The 17,768-nt window shown below is 37.1% G+C and overlaps 1 protein-coding gene across 2 annotated transcripts in view; it reads right to left on the reverse strand.

The window, feature by feature from the left end:
* Positions 1-439: 439 nt before the first annotated feature.
* CGRRF1 (cell growth regulator with ring finger domain 1) overlaps positions 440-17,768 on the reverse strand; it is a 28,550-nt gene continuing 11,221 nt past the window's right edge. The window contains exons 2-6 of one of the 2 annotated variants that reach the window (XM_034992421.1): positions 15,905-16,044; positions 9,031-9,208; positions 8,726-8,858; positions 2,323-2,430; positions 440-1,905 (exon numbers count right to left, since the gene is read on the reverse strand). In XM_034992421.1, coding sequence (XP_034848312.1) covers positions 1,585-1,905; positions 2,323-2,430; positions 8,726-8,858; positions 9,031-9,208; positions 15,905-16,044 — 880 coding nt within the window. In that variant the 3' untranslated portion in view covers positions 440-1,584. Of the gene's footprint in view, positions 1,906-2,322; positions 2,431-8,725; positions 8,874-9,030; positions 9,209-15,904; positions 16,045-17,768 lie in introns of both variants that reach the window. The other variant, XM_034992420.1, reaches the window with a different exon arrangement.

The raw sequence follows: 17,768 nt of genomic DNA on the forward strand, positions 1-17,768 counted from the left end.
CCTGCCCCTGCTTCCAGTGGGGGACGTGTTTCTAAAATGCTGTCATTGAGGGCGCCTGGGTGGCTCAGTTGGTTAAGCAACTGCCTTCAGCTCAGGTCATGGTCCTGGAGTCCTGGGATCGAGTCCCACATCGGGCTCCAGGCTCAGTGGGGAGCCTGCTTCTCCCTCTGACCCTCTCTCCTCTCATGCTGTTTCTCTCTCTCTCTCTCTCTCAAATAAATAAATAAATAAAATCTTTTAAAAATAAATAAATAAGTAAGTAAATAAAATGCTGTCAGTGCTCCTTTGAGGGACAGATACTTCGACCGTCAGAAGCCTTGCCTGATTCTTTGTAGCCCAGACTGCCAAAAGGTATCTGGCCCCTAGAAGGTATTTAATACACAGCTACAGAGCAGAGATGAAAGTTTGATTTGGTTTATAAAATGGAGAATAGGTAATGGCTTTTTCAGAGCATTATATTTGATTAGAATGAAATGATACTATGTAAAAACACTGATACAAAGATAAGGCAATATTCTTAATACAAACAGGACAAAGAAGTCTTGAAAATTTCCCTGAAGTTCAGTTTATTTGCCATGATCTAATTTCTTGGTGAGTGGGAGGTAATTTCCCTTGAAGACACAGAAAGCTCTGATTTACCTTTTTCTTCTTTGTCATCTTGGAAAGCATGGGGGATGGGGCTTTTTGCCTATCAGGATACTATTCTGGAGGATATGGGTTTATTTGGAATAAAAATACAGTAGAAAAAAATAGTTATTTGCTTCTCTTAACAGCTTTTCTGGCTCCAAAACCTCTCCGGTTTTAGATGGATTTGCTATGCAGGAGGAAATCTAAGGTAAGGCATTACGAGTCTCACAGTTCTTCCCTGATAGGTCACATCCTGCTAACCTAGTCATATTTGACAATAATTTTAATTATCCAAGAAATTTTATTATCCAAGTTTTATATATCTGCTTCCTATAGATGAGTATCATTTTAACCTATGATACACTGAGAACAGATAAGAATTGTATCTTGCATTTATGATTTAAGACACTATATTAAAATATTAAAATTAAGACTTGTGTTTATGTGACTATAAGGAAAATTAGATGGATATTTATAAAAACTGTTATTTTAGGAAAAGATTTAGAGTTAGAAGCCCTTTCCAACTCCTTTGTAAACTGGGGAACATATAATTACTTTAGGAAGAATTCAGTTTTTTCCCAATTGCTCTCCAGATGATGTCAAAGGCAAAACATCCAGAGATCTTGACTTTTACCACCTCAGATTTTAGATGGGTTGCTTTTCAGAATTTTCCTAATCAACATCATATGAAATCCTCTAGCTGATAAAAGGCCAAACATTTACATTCTTCTCAAGAGTTGAATGCATTTTTATGTATTAACACAGATGGTATTCCAGTATTTATCATACCGAACAGGAAGGAATTCATTTTCATCATCCATGTACCATACAAACGTGAAGTTAAAATAGAATTTTCATCGATGGTCAACACAGTAGATTCCATGTTATGATTAATTCCAAGGATACAAATTTCTACATCTTCAATGGAAAGCATACTCTTCAGTCATAACAACACTCTCAGAGAGCTCTCAGTTTGTCTTTCTCTTGCTCCTTTTGACTGCAAAGGGTAAAGGATTCCTGAACAAACTGCCTGCACATGGGGCACTGCTGGAAATACCGAACACAGCCGTCACACAAGCATGCGTGTCGACAGGGCAGGAGCACCCAGTTCACAGTTCCGTTCTGGCAAACCACACAGTCCTTGCTGTTCTCCTCCGGAGGCTCCGCTTCACTCTCGGACAGCCCGGCCTTTTCCAGCAGACTGCGCTCTCTGCTTTGTTCTTCTGGAGAGGAATTGTTGGAGGGAGTGGAATTATTATTTGCAGACATGAAAAGTTGCTGAAAATCAAAAAGAAAAAGTTAAGGATAATCAAAAATGACAATTACTCTTTTTTTTTTTTTAAGATTTTATTTATTTATTTGAGAGAGAGGGAGAGGGAGAGAGGGGGGGAGGGAAGCAGACTCTGTGCTGAGTGTGGAGACTGATGCGGGCCCGATCCCAAGACCCAAGATCATGACCTGAGCCGAAATCAAGAGTCAGACGCCCAAGTGACTAAGCCACCCAGGCGCCCCGACAATTACTCTTTAAATCTGGGAGTCATAAAAGCTGCTAAAAATTTGTGAGCGAACAAACCCAATAGCAAATAATAGCTACCTTCTGCGATAACTAACTGAAAAATATTATCTCTTTATAGATGGTCATTCTTTGAAACTCTGCAAATAAAAGGATCAGAAATAAGACAACAGGGTACTTACCTTAAGATCATGAAATTGACCTTGAGCCAGGAGTAAATATTGATACAATATTCTACAGGAAAGTTTATAAGTCTTATCAGGAATATGAATTACTGACACCATGGAAATCTAAAATAAAAATTGAATACCAGTCAGTAATTAACCTCCTTACATTATTTCACAGGTATGTGAAATAAAAGAAAAATAAAAGGTTGATAAATCAGAAAACTTACAATAATTGATTTAAATCATCGTCACTAAAGAGGAACCAGTTACGGAACATATTTTTGCCAGAGTTACTTTTAATTATATGCAAAGTTACAAATTTAATGTGATCACAACAAAAATACCAATGAGTTTTTTCATAGAGTTATATGAGTTGACTCTAAAATTCTCATGTGGAAAAATAACACGTAAGAATAGCTAGGAAAATACTGGAAAAAAGCTGTGGGGAGGATCAAGCCCAGTCAGATATTCAGACATAGTACAAAGTCTCTAAAATTAAAGTAGTACAGGCACATGAACAGACAGGTGGCTAGAACAGAACAAACAGTCCAGAAACAGACCCAACTGTCTATACAAATATGACAAAGGTGCCATCTGAAATCACTGGGCAGACTTTTTAATAAAAAGTATTGGGACAACTGGATAGCTATTTGGAAAAATATAAAATTAGATGCCTTCCTCAAACCATACATAAGAATAAACTCCAAAAGCATAAGAAACTTAATTATAAAAAATAAAACCATGCAAGCACTAGAAGAAAACATGTGAATTCCTTTTTATTCTCGGCATAGGGAAAGACTTTCTTTCTTTTTTTTTTTTTTTAAAGATTTTATTTATTTGAGAGAGAGAATGAGATAGAGAGAGAGCATGAGAGGGGGAGGGTCAGAGGGAGAAGCAGACTCCCTGCTGAGCAGGGAGCCCGATGCGGGACTCGATCCCGGGACTCCAGGATCATGACCTGAGCTGAAGGCAGTCACTTAACCAACTGAGCCACCCAGGCGCCCTGGGAAAGACTTTCTAACTATGACTCAAACCCGGAGGCAGATGCATTTGACTGTATAAAAATTTAAAGCTTGTATGACAAAAAGCCCCATTTGAAAGTCAAAAGACATGTGATGAACTGGAATAAAATATTCACAATATCCCTAATTTATGAAAAACTTTTCAATATTGAAAAAAAGTAACCAAAAATCCTATTAAAAAATGGGCAAAAGATATGAACAGACAATTCACACAAAATTATAAACATGGTCCTTAGCCATGTTAATAGATGTTCAATTTCACTCACAAGATAATAAATACAAATTAAAACTTCATTGAGATATCACTTCGCACTATTGGACTAATAGCTTTCAAACGTTTATCAGTATAGTCTATGGAGAAATGGTCACTTTCATATATTGCTGGTGGAAATGTATAAAAAAGAAAAAAGGGTACAACTCCAAGGCTATAACCCCAATGGAGGGGAATTTGATAATAGGTATCAAAATGACATACCTTTACCCTGCAACCATACAACCTCACCAATATGAAAATACATATGCATAGGTTATTCAGTGCAAAATTATTTGTTACTGCAGAATACTGGAAATTACCTGAATGTCCAGCCACAGGAGACTGACTAAATAACTATGGTACCTATACATCCTACATACCATCGAATGCTACACAGTCATTGAAAAACAATGTGAGGAAGAGCTCTATGAACTGATCTGGAGTGATTTCCAGAGATATTATGAAGTGAAAAAAACAGGAACATGTATAGTATATAAAGTATGATACCTTTTGAGTAAGAAAGAAGAGAAAATAAGAAATATATACATCTCTATCTTCTCATCATTACAATAAGACGTTGGAAGGATAAACCAGAAAACAATAAACTTGGTTATCTACAAGAATTGGGGTGTATAAGAATGGGGGGCACCTGGCCAGGGTGGAGCATGCAACTCTTGATCTCAGGGTTGTGAGTCTGACCCTCATGTTGGGTGTGGAGATTACTTAAAACTGTTAAAAAAAAAAAAAGGCGTTGTGGGAGGAGATGAGAGCAACATCTGAATATACTTCCTCTTTATGCGTTTTTCTGACTTTTAGGAGAACTAATCCAAGTAATTTATGAACACAAAATTTGACTATAAACTCTGGGGCAGAAAATAAGGAGAGGGCAGTTGGGCACCAAAATAATTAAATTCAGTAATGAATTATAAATCACTGGGGGGAAAATGGAATTCGTGAGGCCATATGGATAATAAACAAAGAAATAAATGGGAGGTCTATTGCTTATAGTAGAATACTGAAGACTGGCTGAAGGGCTGGAATTGGAAAATAATCATTTTGCAACCAACATGGTAAAAATAAAATCTGTTAAGAATTACCAATGGCTATTAAATCCAGGGGGGCAAATTTTCATAAAGACTGGGATTTTGCGTGGTCTTAAAAGTGTCCCCCCCACAGGGCGCCTGGCTGGCTCAGTCGGTTAAGCGTCTGCCTTCGGCTCAGGTCATGATCCCCGGGTCCTGGGATCGAGCCCCACATTGGGCTCCCTGCTCAGCCGGGGAGCCTGCCTCTCCCTCTCCTCCCAGTTCGTTTCTCTCTCTAGCTATCTCTGTCTCTCTCTCTCTCTCAAGTAAATAAATAAAAAAACATTAAAAAAAAAAAGTATCCCCCCCCGCCAACTGCTTATTATTTGCAAGGGAGGGGGAAAAACAGAACAGAGGAAAATGAGATACCACCTTGCTGAGAGATCAAACTTAACATCACCACTAAGGGGAAAGAACCTCATGTGCCTCCAAAGGTGAAAAGTCCTGAAAAGCACGTGTCATCACCTGTGCGGTAGACTGGCTGAAAATGCACAAGTCCAACCTGATCATGAAGAAACATCGGGCAAACAAAATGGGAAGGGTCCTATTTTACGAAAAGGGTGTATGTGACTGTATTCTTAAAAAATGCTAATATCGTAAAAGACAAACCCAGGCTGTGAAAATGTTCTAGATTAAAGGATGCTAAAGATACATGACAAACAGACTATCTGACTCTAGACTAGAACCTGTACTGGAGGGGGAAACATGCTGTAAAGGCTGCTAAATCCACTGACATATTGGAATATAGGTCATAGATTGGATAAAATATTTTATCGATGTTAGATTTATAAAGTTGATGACTATATTGTGTTTATATCAGAGAACATTCCTATTATTAGAAATATTATAAAAAATATATTTTTAATATAAAAATATATTTATATATAAATATATTTTAAAAATATAATAAAAAAGAAATACACACTATGGTATTTAGGGGTAAAGAATCATGCATACAACTTATTCTTTTTTTTTTTTTTTTAAAGATTTTATTTATTTATTCATGAGAGATAGAGAGAGAGAGAGGCAGAGGCAGAGGGAGAAGCAGGCTCCCCGCGGAGCAGGGAGCCTGATGCGGAACTCGATCCCAGGACCCAGGATCATGACCTGAGCTGAAGGCAGACGCTTAACCGACTGAGCCACCCAGGCGTCCCCATACAACTTATTCTTGATTCATTAAAAAAAATACATACGCAAACATATATGGGCATAAAATAGTGCCAATGGTGCAAATGTCAGCAAATAACAATAGGAGTCTGAGGAAAAGGTAGAGGGGTGTTCTTTTGGTTTTCTATTTTTGCAAGTTTCTAAAATTATGTCCAAATGAAAAGTTTAAAGAAAGAATCCTACTATGGTTGTAAACATATAATATTCTTTACAGCTTTATAAAGATTTAATAATTTGGCAATGGCTTCGGAACTTGTAATACTGAACCAAAATGACAGGACTGGTATAAGACAGTAATATTATCACCTCACGTGAAAATCCTGCCATTCGATTTAATATTAAAAGCTTTGGAAGCTACTATCATGCTAGTTTTAAATATACATGTAGCTGTACATATATATTTGATATGGAAAAGATCCTCAAAATATACTAAATGAAAACAGGTCAAAAATAGTACATATAATTTAATCCTGTTTTTGTTTAAAAATTACATATATAAAGGTCTGCAAAGATACAAATATTCACAGTGGTTACTTTGGAAGACAGAATATAGATGATTATGCTTTTTTCCTTTTGGCTTATCTAGATTTTCTAATTCTATTTCCTGCCACAAACATGTATTATTTAAGTAACAGAGAAAATATAATTGAGTAAAAATGAAAACAAACGTCGAAGTCAAAATACTGCAATTAACAATCTCTGCTTCTACCTAAAATGACAAACTGACTACACTATCAAAGTGTAATTTTTACTGTTACAACAGGAATGGTAGAGTTTAATTTTTTTTCTTTAGATTTAGACTCTGACCCCCAGATAAAATATTGAAAAACCAAATGCTTGGTTTGCTTTTAAAATTAAGAACAGGGAACATTAATACAAACTATGCTAACAAGTATGCTTTAGTTCCAATATTAGCCCCAATCTGAGTGATAAGAGATGGAGAAGCAAGATTAACAGGAAAAAAGAGAGGGAGCCTGCTGATGAGAAGAAAAGACCCAGAGCAGGAGACGTTAAAAGGAAAAGAGAAAATGCCTATTAAACCCCTGAGGGCTGGCCATCCCAGGTCCCCTGTGGGAATGCATCTCCCACAAGTACAGCTGGGCCCTATCATCTTTGTTCCAGTTGGATCTGGGAGCTGAGAGCAAATCTTTCCCTGTTTATAATGCCATTGACTTATACACTGGAAAGTGGTTAAAATGGTAAATTTTATGTTATATATATTTTAACACACACACACACACACACACACACCTCAGTTCAGACTGAGGAAGAAAGTTAGAAAACAAAGAAGACTCTGAGTTCCTTAAATAGATAGAGATCACCATCAGTGAGGGGGAAAGAAGCCAAAAGGGGAGGCTGGGAGGAAGGTGACAGATCTGAGCCTTTCTGTTTTGAATGAGAGGAAGGAAGGAAGGGAGCTTGGAAGACACGGGTGACACGGTGGTGACAGAAGGGTTACCTTGCTGGGGTAGGCAGGGTAAAGAACAGAGGCTGGAAATATGAAACACCAACCTAACAGTTCTTACTTATCTTCAACTGAACAGGGTGAGGGGGAAGAGGGGAGGAGGGGGAAGAAACCAGAAGATCTCTCATATGCGCTTCTCATGCACAAGTAACTGACTTGCTGTCAAGCTCTATGAGGCTCAGGAACATTGCTTGGTATGACTGGGTTGTTGTTTTTTTGTTTCGTTTTGTTTTTCACTTATCATGTTTATTGAGCACCTATAGTGTTCTAAGCACTGTGTTAGGTGCTGGAAGCATACTGTTTTTAGTATGACTTATTTGGAAAAAACAAATTGACTTCAGTTCAATGGAACTTCAATTTGGTAAGATTAAAACCTCAAACTGTGTATGAGCAGGGTCTAGATTTCTCAATAAGGGTCTGAACTTTCCAAATGCATGAAAATGTACACTTGTTTCGAGGAGATATTCCTTTAAAAAAATTTTTTTTAAGGTACTGGCACAGACTACAGAGGCTTACTGGTTCCATCTCTTCCTGAATGACTGGGAGTTTTCTTTAGACTCCCATTTCAGGCTTTATAAAAAGAGTATTTGCCCTAACACACAAGGTTGTTGGAAGGAATAAACAAGTTAATGTTAGCCAATGTACTGTATATATTACAAAGTATCATAAAAATGTTGCCATATCATTAATAATAAACATATCAATATCATGCACTTCAGAAAAGCAGTAAATTGGGCATAAGGGCATTCTTACCATGAAACAGTTTCACCGAAAGTTTATTTCATGTATATGCTTCTATCATACTCAGAGCTTTGTCAGGGCTCAGGTCCTCTTAGATCCCCAAGATGCTTTTATCTTACTAATAGGGACAAACTACCAGACTAAAGAAATAATGAGCACATAATGAGAAAAAGAGACCACTACAATTACTGAAAATACAGGGATCAAATACATAGAAGATGTAGGTGCAGCAGGGGCTATGATGGAAACAAGGTGACTTGCAAGCATGTAAAGAAAAGAGGGAATATGGTCCTAAAATGGAGCACTTCAGATGATTACAATGCTTATTCATTCAGTGTTAAAAATGCTAAGAATAAACAAGCTTCCCAAGACTCTTTCTATCTAGCAAATATGACAGAATATAGAATGATAAAATTAACTTAATTCAACTATAATATACCTTTTGTTTTCTAAATAATATCATATTCTTGTAACTCATATGGAAAAAAAGTCATCCTCTGAAGGAGCTGTTACATGTATGATCATCATACAGGTGTACTTCCCAGGTATTCCTTCTCCAAGAAAAATGTGTCTGGGCCAAATGTAGATCCTCAGAAATTAAAATAAAACTTCTCCTATTCACCAAATAATTATGACCCATCATCCAAATCACTTAAAGGAATGCTTCCAGAATTTTAAAGTTACTTACAATATCATAAATGTCTCGGTCATCCTCATCAGCTAGGGTCAACAGTGCTACCAATGGATAGCGAGATCTGGGCACTGTACCAAAGTCTTCAATTTTAGTATCTCTTGGTAACTGGCAATATATTTCTTCTTTGCTGTCCTTTTTAATACTTTTTGAATATGTAAAGGTAAATTGCCACTATAACCCAAAATACAGTAATACCAAAGGTGATCAATAATAATGGAGCAAGTACTTTATTTTATCCATAAAAAAGTCTAAAGTCTAAAATTTTCATTGGTTAAGGGGTATATCAGATAAAAGGATACAAATACTGTTCTTGATAGAGGTATTCACTGTACAGAGCATCTTCCAGGGCTTGGGGAGTGCTTATTCGGAAGCAATGAAAGTGCTTCTGCAGAGCTTCATATAATTTTTGAACACTGCACCCCCAGTAGCATGTCAGGAGGCTATCTTCAAGGCAGTCTGTTGTCAAAGTTATGCCAGCTGTAGAAAACAAAGGAGAAAAGAAGACAAAGAGAAGAAAATTACCTAATGTAATTTCTCATACAATTATACACAGTGAATAACAAAAGCTTCCTTTTGGAGGCTGGCCCGGCTGATGCCAGTTAAAGGAACTCATTAAAGGGCACGTGCCTGTAAATGAAGGAACTGGTCCCTAAACAAGTGATAGAAAACCCTCAACATCTACACAATTTCGAAGCACTATCAGTAAACTCTTATTATTTATACATTTACACTTGGAAATTATCAAGTTAGTTTTTTGTGTGTGATTTCGAGACTTCTCCCACATAGAGTTTAAAAACTGAAATATAGTTCACTATTGATAACCTACTGCTCTAATAGCTTATATAATCCTAACTACAAGAAATAGTAGAGCTGTCTCCAAAAGTGGATATACGCAACCTTGTAACTGTAAGAAACAGAGCAGGACTGTCTCTGAAAGTGGATACATATAACTAATGGGGTCCACAAGATGATCACTGGAGTAGAAAAAATATGAAAAAGAAATCAAGCCTTACTAATATTAATATACACATTGACAGCATTAATATATACTCCTGTCACACAGTTAATGTCCCACATAATGTGCAAAACATCCTAAGGAAAGAGCAGGGATTCCAAAACGTGAAGGGCTTAAAAGCAATGCCCTCATTCATTTATTTGCTTTCAGCATAATAAAACATATTATAATTTGAGTAAACCTGATTAAGTGGAAAAATAAATTGTAAGTGGACATACAAATTATATTGTTTTACCTATTTATTAAACACTCACTTTGGACATACTACTAGCATCCATACGATTTTTCCCCTTGCTCATAGCAGTTGTAGCAATATTAAGTTCAAGGGCAGCAATATCTAGGGTCTTAGACTGTTGGCAGTGGAAACTGTAGCCTCTGTGCTCAGTGGCAGTGGTGGACTTGCAAGACCAAAAGTACATGGTCTGGGTCATTGTTCCTGGCGAACAGCCTTGGTCTCTGATTCTGGGTCTCCAAACCTTTATTGGCAATTCTGTAAGTTACCCAGTATCCTTTGACTGGAGTCATTTCTGTTAACTTGCTAATAGGAATTCTGATGGATACATTATGTAGTTTTAAAAAGGTGATCAATGGGGTGGTTGGGTGGCTCAATCAGTTGGGTGTCTGACTCTTGATTTCAGCTCAGGTCATGCTCTCAGGGTTGTGGGATGGAGCCCTGAATCGGGCTCTGCACTCAGTGGGCAGTCTGCTTGAGATTCTCTCCCTCTCCCTCTGCCACTGCCCACCGCACTCACTCTCTCTGTAAAATAAATAAATAAATCTTTTAAAAAATATATAAATCATCCCTTTACAAAAATAAAATAAAAAGGTGATCAAGAGTATGTGTTGGAAGGATATACACAAACACAAGCAGATGCTCTACAGGATACCAAAAATTCAGTTTCTTACTTTTCTTCCCCGTAATTAGTAGTATGTGCATAGAGTTTCAGATTTGGAGTCTGCGTAATAGCAGCGACATAGGATAATTTCCAATCATAGTTAAGCAAAACTTTTAATCGGCAGGAACATTGCATAGGTAATTGGAACAGAATTTGATTTCAAAGTTTTATATGATTCCAATCATCAGGTATTATTCAAGAATGGGAAATTTAATAAGCTATTATTTTTCAGTTAGCTATTAAATAGCCAAAGAAAACCACTCCGTCAATACAAATTTAAATATATATTTATATACATTTAATATACAATTGTTATATTAATTTATACATTATATATTAAAACATGTATCAATGTCATGTTCATATATACTATTTATATTATGTTACATAACAATGTTTATATATTTAAAGTTAATATCTATATTAAAAATCATACATCCTTTTCTCTATGAACCATACAACATGAGGTAAGGAAAAAAGCTGACATAGATACGAAAGGGAGAAATATAAAAGAAAGTGGAAAAAGAAAAAAAGGAACCCAGAAAACGATTTCTTAATATTCTTGGCAGAAATGTGTAAATGTGAAAAGATGTTATGTATGGAGCTCTAGTTATATCAAAATGCTGGAATCCATCCAAATGTCCAACGATAGGGGATTAAATGAATAAAATATGGAATATTCCATAATGAAGTATTATGGAGCTCTTAAAAAAGAACTGAGGCATGGCAAAATACCTGCGCATACTACTTTGAAATGATCTTCAGAATATATACAAATGAAAAACGCAAGATGGAGGCAAGTATACAGCATACTCCTGTTTATCTCACAGGAGAGGATATCCATATCTATGTGCTTGTTTACACTAAAAAAGAACCATGGAAGGATAAGCCCTAAAACATGTAAAACTACCCAGTTTATTTGCTTTGTAAAACACATCAGAGTTCCAGAGATTCAGAGCTGCATGAAAGGTTTGTTTACAGACTGCATATACGTGACTGAAGTGGGGAGCATGTCAAAGACTACTGACAACTGGATACTAATCAGACTTCAACAGAGTATGTCTCTGAAATTAATATTATAAGTTAATGAGAAGGGAGAATACAATCAATAAATTCTACTCTCCACAATCTCTCCTACACTTGTCCATGCCACAGACTGAGAAGAGAATGTGTTGATTTACACTGATGACAGTACAAATCCCCCAGGCAAAACTGTTCTCCCTTTGGATCTTCCTACTTCTTCTGCAGACAGTTCTCATTCTTACATTTTCTCAGTCTTCTAAAATTCAGTGCAAACACAATGCCATCTCAGATTGAGAGCAATAGCAGACTTGGAACACAGCCTTAAACCAGAAAAGTCAGAATAGAAGCTAACTGAAGCAGCATGGGGGTGATTTCCCTCAACCTGCCCTTACGTGCTTTGCTGTAACAGCCAAATGCCCCCCATAAGAGACAGCCTTGAAAAAAATTGCAAAAAATAAGGATTACAGTCAATGAGTTGAGCCATTAAAAGAAGGAGACACAATGGGGCTGACAAGCCACAAACTTTTTTTTTTTTAAGATTTTATTTATTTATTTGAGAGAGAGAATGAGATAGAGAGAGAGAGCATGAGAGGGGGGAGGGTCAGAGGGAGAAGCAGACTCCCTGCTGAGCAGGGAGCCCGATGTGGGACTCGATCCCAGGACTCCAGGATCATGATCTGAGCCGAAGGCAGTCGCTTAACCAACTGAGCCACCCAGGCGCCCCAGCCACAAACTTTCTTGAGGAGAATCCCTGAGAAAGAAGAACTAATGTACAAGGTGATCATGCATGAGGATAATAAATCTAGAATATTGGAAGATGAAAATTTTACGTTGTAGAGAATAGAGGTTCACAAATTCCCCTGAAAATGCTATGTGTGTCATTTTGTCTAACCCTTTTACCTTTGTTAGGTCTCACCAGGATGAATAAGCCAAAATATAAGGAAGCTGTTACAAAGGGACTGGAGAATTTCTGAATCAGCTGAATTAAACTCAACTAGCACATCCTGAGTACCTCCTTTCAATTCATTAGAGCCTTTTACACTGGGGACATGGAAACATCATAAATCCAAATCTGGTATCACCACATAACAACAAAAGAAATCCCAACAAGCCACCCATAGTAAAGAGAACTAAATGACTAAGATTAAAACTGATTCTCTTGCTCATTTTCAAGTAAATCAGGTCTTTAGATATTTCCCTTCCCTCCCTACATGCCAGGCACCTTGGGTACAGTGGTGAAAAAAGACCTGGATTTTTAAACTATCTACACATCAAATGAGATAACCTTTCAAAATGTCACAATTAGTGCTTAGAATATTATTTAAATGTCCTGGTTAGACATCTTTAATGATATCCACTGTTCCACAGTTTAAACAAATGAATTTTATTCTGCCAAATATAATTCCTACCAAAATCCTTCTCCTTATTTACCCAAAGAAGATAATGAATGATAGGCACTGGTATTTATTTTATTTTTTTAAAGATTTTATTTATTTGAGAGAGAGAGAGAGAGAGAAAGTATGGGGGGGAGGGCAGAGGAAGAGGGAAAAGCAGACTCCCCACTGAGCAGGGAGCCCAACTTGGGGCTTGATTCCAGGACCCCGAGATCATGACCTGAGCCGAAGGTAGATGCCTAACCGACTGAGCTACCCAGACGCCCAGCACTTGTATTTTAAAAATTAAAATACTTCAATAAGCATGCTATAAATCCACACATTTAAAAAAATTTTTTGTGTACTTTGGTAATGCTGCATGAAAGTTGCTTGGCAGCTGAGAGGTCTTCTATTTACTGGATATATTTTCATTTGCTTAGAACATTTACAGGGATGCAAGGGGGGCAATTTTTGATACTATTTCTGCCTGAAAGGAAGACTGGTGGATTTCCTCACACTTTCTAGCTCACAAGTATCCTGTGTTTGCTCACAATTTTTCAGTTTTTCAGCATTTCCCGGCTTGTGGAACTATGTAGCAGGAAGGACACTTTTGTATTGGCGGCTTTTTGTATTGGCAGTCCTACTCAAGACCCCAATGTGACATGGCAGAAGGTCCAAGACCTGACCACAGAGGTCAGAGGTCACTAAACTACCATTGTTCTGTACATTTTAATTAGGCATGTTTTCTAAACAGGTTAATTTTCTCTGTCATATCTTGAAATTTGGTCTTCCCAAGTGAAAAATGTCAGAATGAACCCCTTATCTACCATTAGAGGGGAAAAAAAGCGGTCCTTAGTTCTCTTCAATTCATAGGGTGATAGTATAGCATTTACAGCTAAGGAAGAATAAGAAACTTTGTACTTCTTCATTATGAATTAGTATTTACTTAAGGTTGATAATCCCTATTGACTAAGTACACTGATTTTTTTTAAAAGATTTTATTTATTTACTTATTTACTTGTTTATTTATAGAGCGCACGTCAACAGGAGGAGGGGCAGAGGGGAAGAGAGAAAGAAAGAACCTCTAGCAGACTCCATGCTGAGCACAGAACCCAACTCAAGGGCTCGATCTCAAAACTCTGAGATGATGACCTGAGCCAAAATCAAGAGTCGAACATTTAACCAACTGAGCCACCCAGGTACCCCAGTACACTGATTTTTGACATGTGATTCTGGAAGTTAGAGACAGGAAGATGACTATACAAGAAGGGTCACAGAAGCCTAGGGAGCAGGGTATCAAGAAGGAAGGATTGGTCAACTCTGTTAAACTCTGCAGAGATAATGTTAACTCAGGCCTACAAAGTGTGCACTGGATTTTATGACTGCTGGGGGTCAGGGTTGGGGCAGAAGTGATGATCAGTGACCTGAGGGAAAACCATTTCAGTAGAGGGATATAGGCAAAAATCAGACTGCACTGATCTGAGGAGTGAAAGTAGAGCAGGCTAAGGGAAGAAGGCAAATGCAACCTGCTTTTGAGAAGCATGGCTGTGAAGGGAAGAGAAAGAGGGCAGTAGTTACAATAAGATAAAAAGTTGAGAACGTTTGGGATTGTTTTTAAGATCCCAGGAATCTGAGCACATGTAAAAGGTGATAGGGTCTCAGCCCAGAAATCTTTGTAAAGCCATGGAGCTGTACCTAGAACTGCCCACTCCAAAGTCCAGAAGTTCAAAACTGAAGTCATTACCTTTCTTCCAAAACCTGCTGCTCCTCCCGTATTCTTTATCCTGGTAAGAGGATCTGTCTGTGGAGAGCCCCTGCAAAGAACCTTCTCCCACTCTTCTCTCTTACCTGTGTTTTATCCACAACAAATCACTATTGTTTCTCTACTGCATTATTCTGTTTCTATATCAGTGCTTTGTTCATGCTTCTCCCTCTACCTAGAATATCTCCCAAGCCCATGAGATAAACACCTATTTATCTTTCAAGACTCTACTCAAAAATAAATAAATAAATAGGATAGACTCAGCACATTCTTCAATGAAGCTTTTCCTGAATATGCCTCCCCACCTCAGCAAACTTAAACCATTTCTTTCTTTCTCTCTTTCTTTCTTCCCGTCCTTCTTTCCTCCCTCCCTCTTTCTTTCACTCCAGTGGTTCCTAGATAGTCTTGCAGACAATTTATTTTTCCAAGTAAGTGCAGAAACAAACAACTATTATCTATTATTACCATCTGCCAAAATAACATCTTATACCAAAATAACTTATACCCAAAATACCATAATTTCAGATTAAAAACACTTGTTCTTGAGAAGGTTAGCAACCTTCCAGTAACTGTTTATGCTATACAATCCATACATTTCTCACTGCACTTAAGACCCATGAAAATGGCAGTGTCCTAACAAACTTCTTATTTTTTTATTTTATTTTTTTTTTTAAGATTTTTTATTTATTTGACAGAGAGAGCACAAGCAGAGGGAGAGAGAGGGAGAAGTAGGTTCCCTGCTGAGCAAGGAGCCCAATGTGGGACTCGATCCCAGGACCCTGGGATCATGACCTGGGCCGAAGGCAGCTGCTTAACCGACTGAGCCACCCAGGCGTCCCGCAAACTTCTCTTATTAACAGTTAAGATACTTTATTCTTCTCACACGAATGCCTCTGTTTGTTAGTTGATAAATTCCTGAGGAGCAAGTTTGGTGAATTATTAGTCTTTATATCTGTAGTACAAAGTACTACATAGTACAGCTCCCAGAATAAAATAGGTGCTCAATAAATACTTGTTAATTCTAATGAAGAGAAAGCATATAGAAAGAAAAATGCTAAGAAAAGGGCACAGAAAGAAAATGATCTTTGGAAAATAGCCACCAACTTGTAATTGAAGCTGAAGATGGATTAGTGATCTCTAAGCCAAAAGGATTCTTGACTTGTCTCATTTGCTTTTTGAAAACTCTTGTGTTGAACTGGGTTTCTTCTGAATTTCTCAAAATTACTGGAACATCCCAACCAAACCTGAAGAAAAATAAAAATAAAATAATACATAATTCTATCAAATACTGAAACTTTATGTGAAGTATGTTGTGCTTCATTAGTTATTCCTTTTAACATATGCACCACAACAAGAGATCAATTTATTCAGTTTACATTATATTACGGAATTAATCTAGAGTTGAGAGATTAGAGGCCCTATACAATTGCAATATATCGTTCAGCTGGCTGAATTGACATACTCCTGAAAATAAAGAGTTCTATTGTTAATATTATTGCTGATAACAAAGAAGTGCAGTCATTACAGAAATTGTACTTAATATAACAGAAAAATATGAGAATTATTCAATTTTTAAATTGATATAAAAAACAAATTCATATTTAATATGTAGACTATTTGATATTATTTATGGAACAGGAGAACTTTTTTAAAAATTAATTTTATTTTATTATGTTAGTCACCGTACATTACATCATTAGTTTTTGATGTAGTGTTCCATGATACACCCAGGGCTGGAACAGGATAACTTTTAAACACCAAATACAGAACTTCATTTTTTTTTTTTTTAATTTTTTTATTTATTTGAGAGAGAGAGAATGAGAGAGAGAGAGAGCATGAGGGGGGAGGGTCAGAGGGAGAAGCAGACTCCTCGCTGAGCAAGGAGCCCGATGCGGGACTCGATCCCGGGACTCCAGGATCATGACCTGAGCCGAAGGCAGTCGCTTAACCGACTGAGCCACCCAGGCGCCCCTACAGCACTTCATTTATATAACATATTTTCTACTTTTAAATTTCATGTAAAACTGTGAAAATGCACATTGAACAGATTAGAAGGAAAATGAAAGGGACCAAACTCAATTCCTTATCAAATTAGAAAGCAGCTAAGTTCACTCAATTAAGAAAAGTAACTTAAAATGAATACACATTAGTTAAATGAGGGGACTTTAGGTTAAGATGGCATTCATACTCTGATGCACTCTCTTCTCTCCAGACACTTAGTAGTGATGGATAAAAAATAAACAGAGAAATCAAAAAAGACCACACTGAAATGAACAAACAAACTGTGGTGTGTTGAAACAAAGGAATAGTAGTATTCAGCAATGAAAAGGAATAAATTATTGCTACAGCCACATGGATAAATCTCAAAAACAACATGCTGAGCAAAAGAAGTCTTACACAAAGGAGTACAACGCTATATGATTCTGTAATATAAAATTCGAAAGCAGGCAAAACTAATCCATAGTAGAAATAAAAAACAGGGCAATGGTTGCTTCTGTGGGGTGGAGGGGTATGGACTGACCAGGAAAGAGCATGAGAAAACTTTCTCTGGTGATGGTAATATTGTACATCTTGAGAAGAGGTTTGAGTATAGATGATGTGTTTGATAACACTGAAGACTTGTATATTTCATTGTGTGTAAATATTACTTCAAAATAAAAAAAAGGAACTATAAACAAAAACAAATGTTGACGGACACCTAGGTGGCTCAGTCGGTTAAGCATCCAACTCTTGGTTTCGGCTCAAGTTATGATCTCAGGGTCGTGAGATTGAGCTCCACATCAGGCTCTCTCTCCCTCTCCCTCTGCCCCGCCCCCCTTTTCCTCTCCCTCCCCTCCAAAAAATAAAACAAAACAAAAAAACCCAAATGTTGAGCTCCAGTTAATAATATGTAATGCTTTAGTGTCTATGGGAAGAGTAACAACTTACTTTGAAGTGATCAAGAAATAAGACGGACAAATACGTAATA

Source organism: Mirounga leonina, unplaced genomic scaffold (assembly GCF_011800145.1).
Source record: "Mirounga leonina isolate KUSES-001 unplaced genomic scaffold, KU_Mleo_1.0 Mir_82, whole genome shotgun sequence".
Taxonomy (NCBI): domain Eukaryota; kingdom Metazoa; phylum Chordata; class Mammalia; order Carnivora; family Phocidae; genus Mirounga; species Mirounga leonina.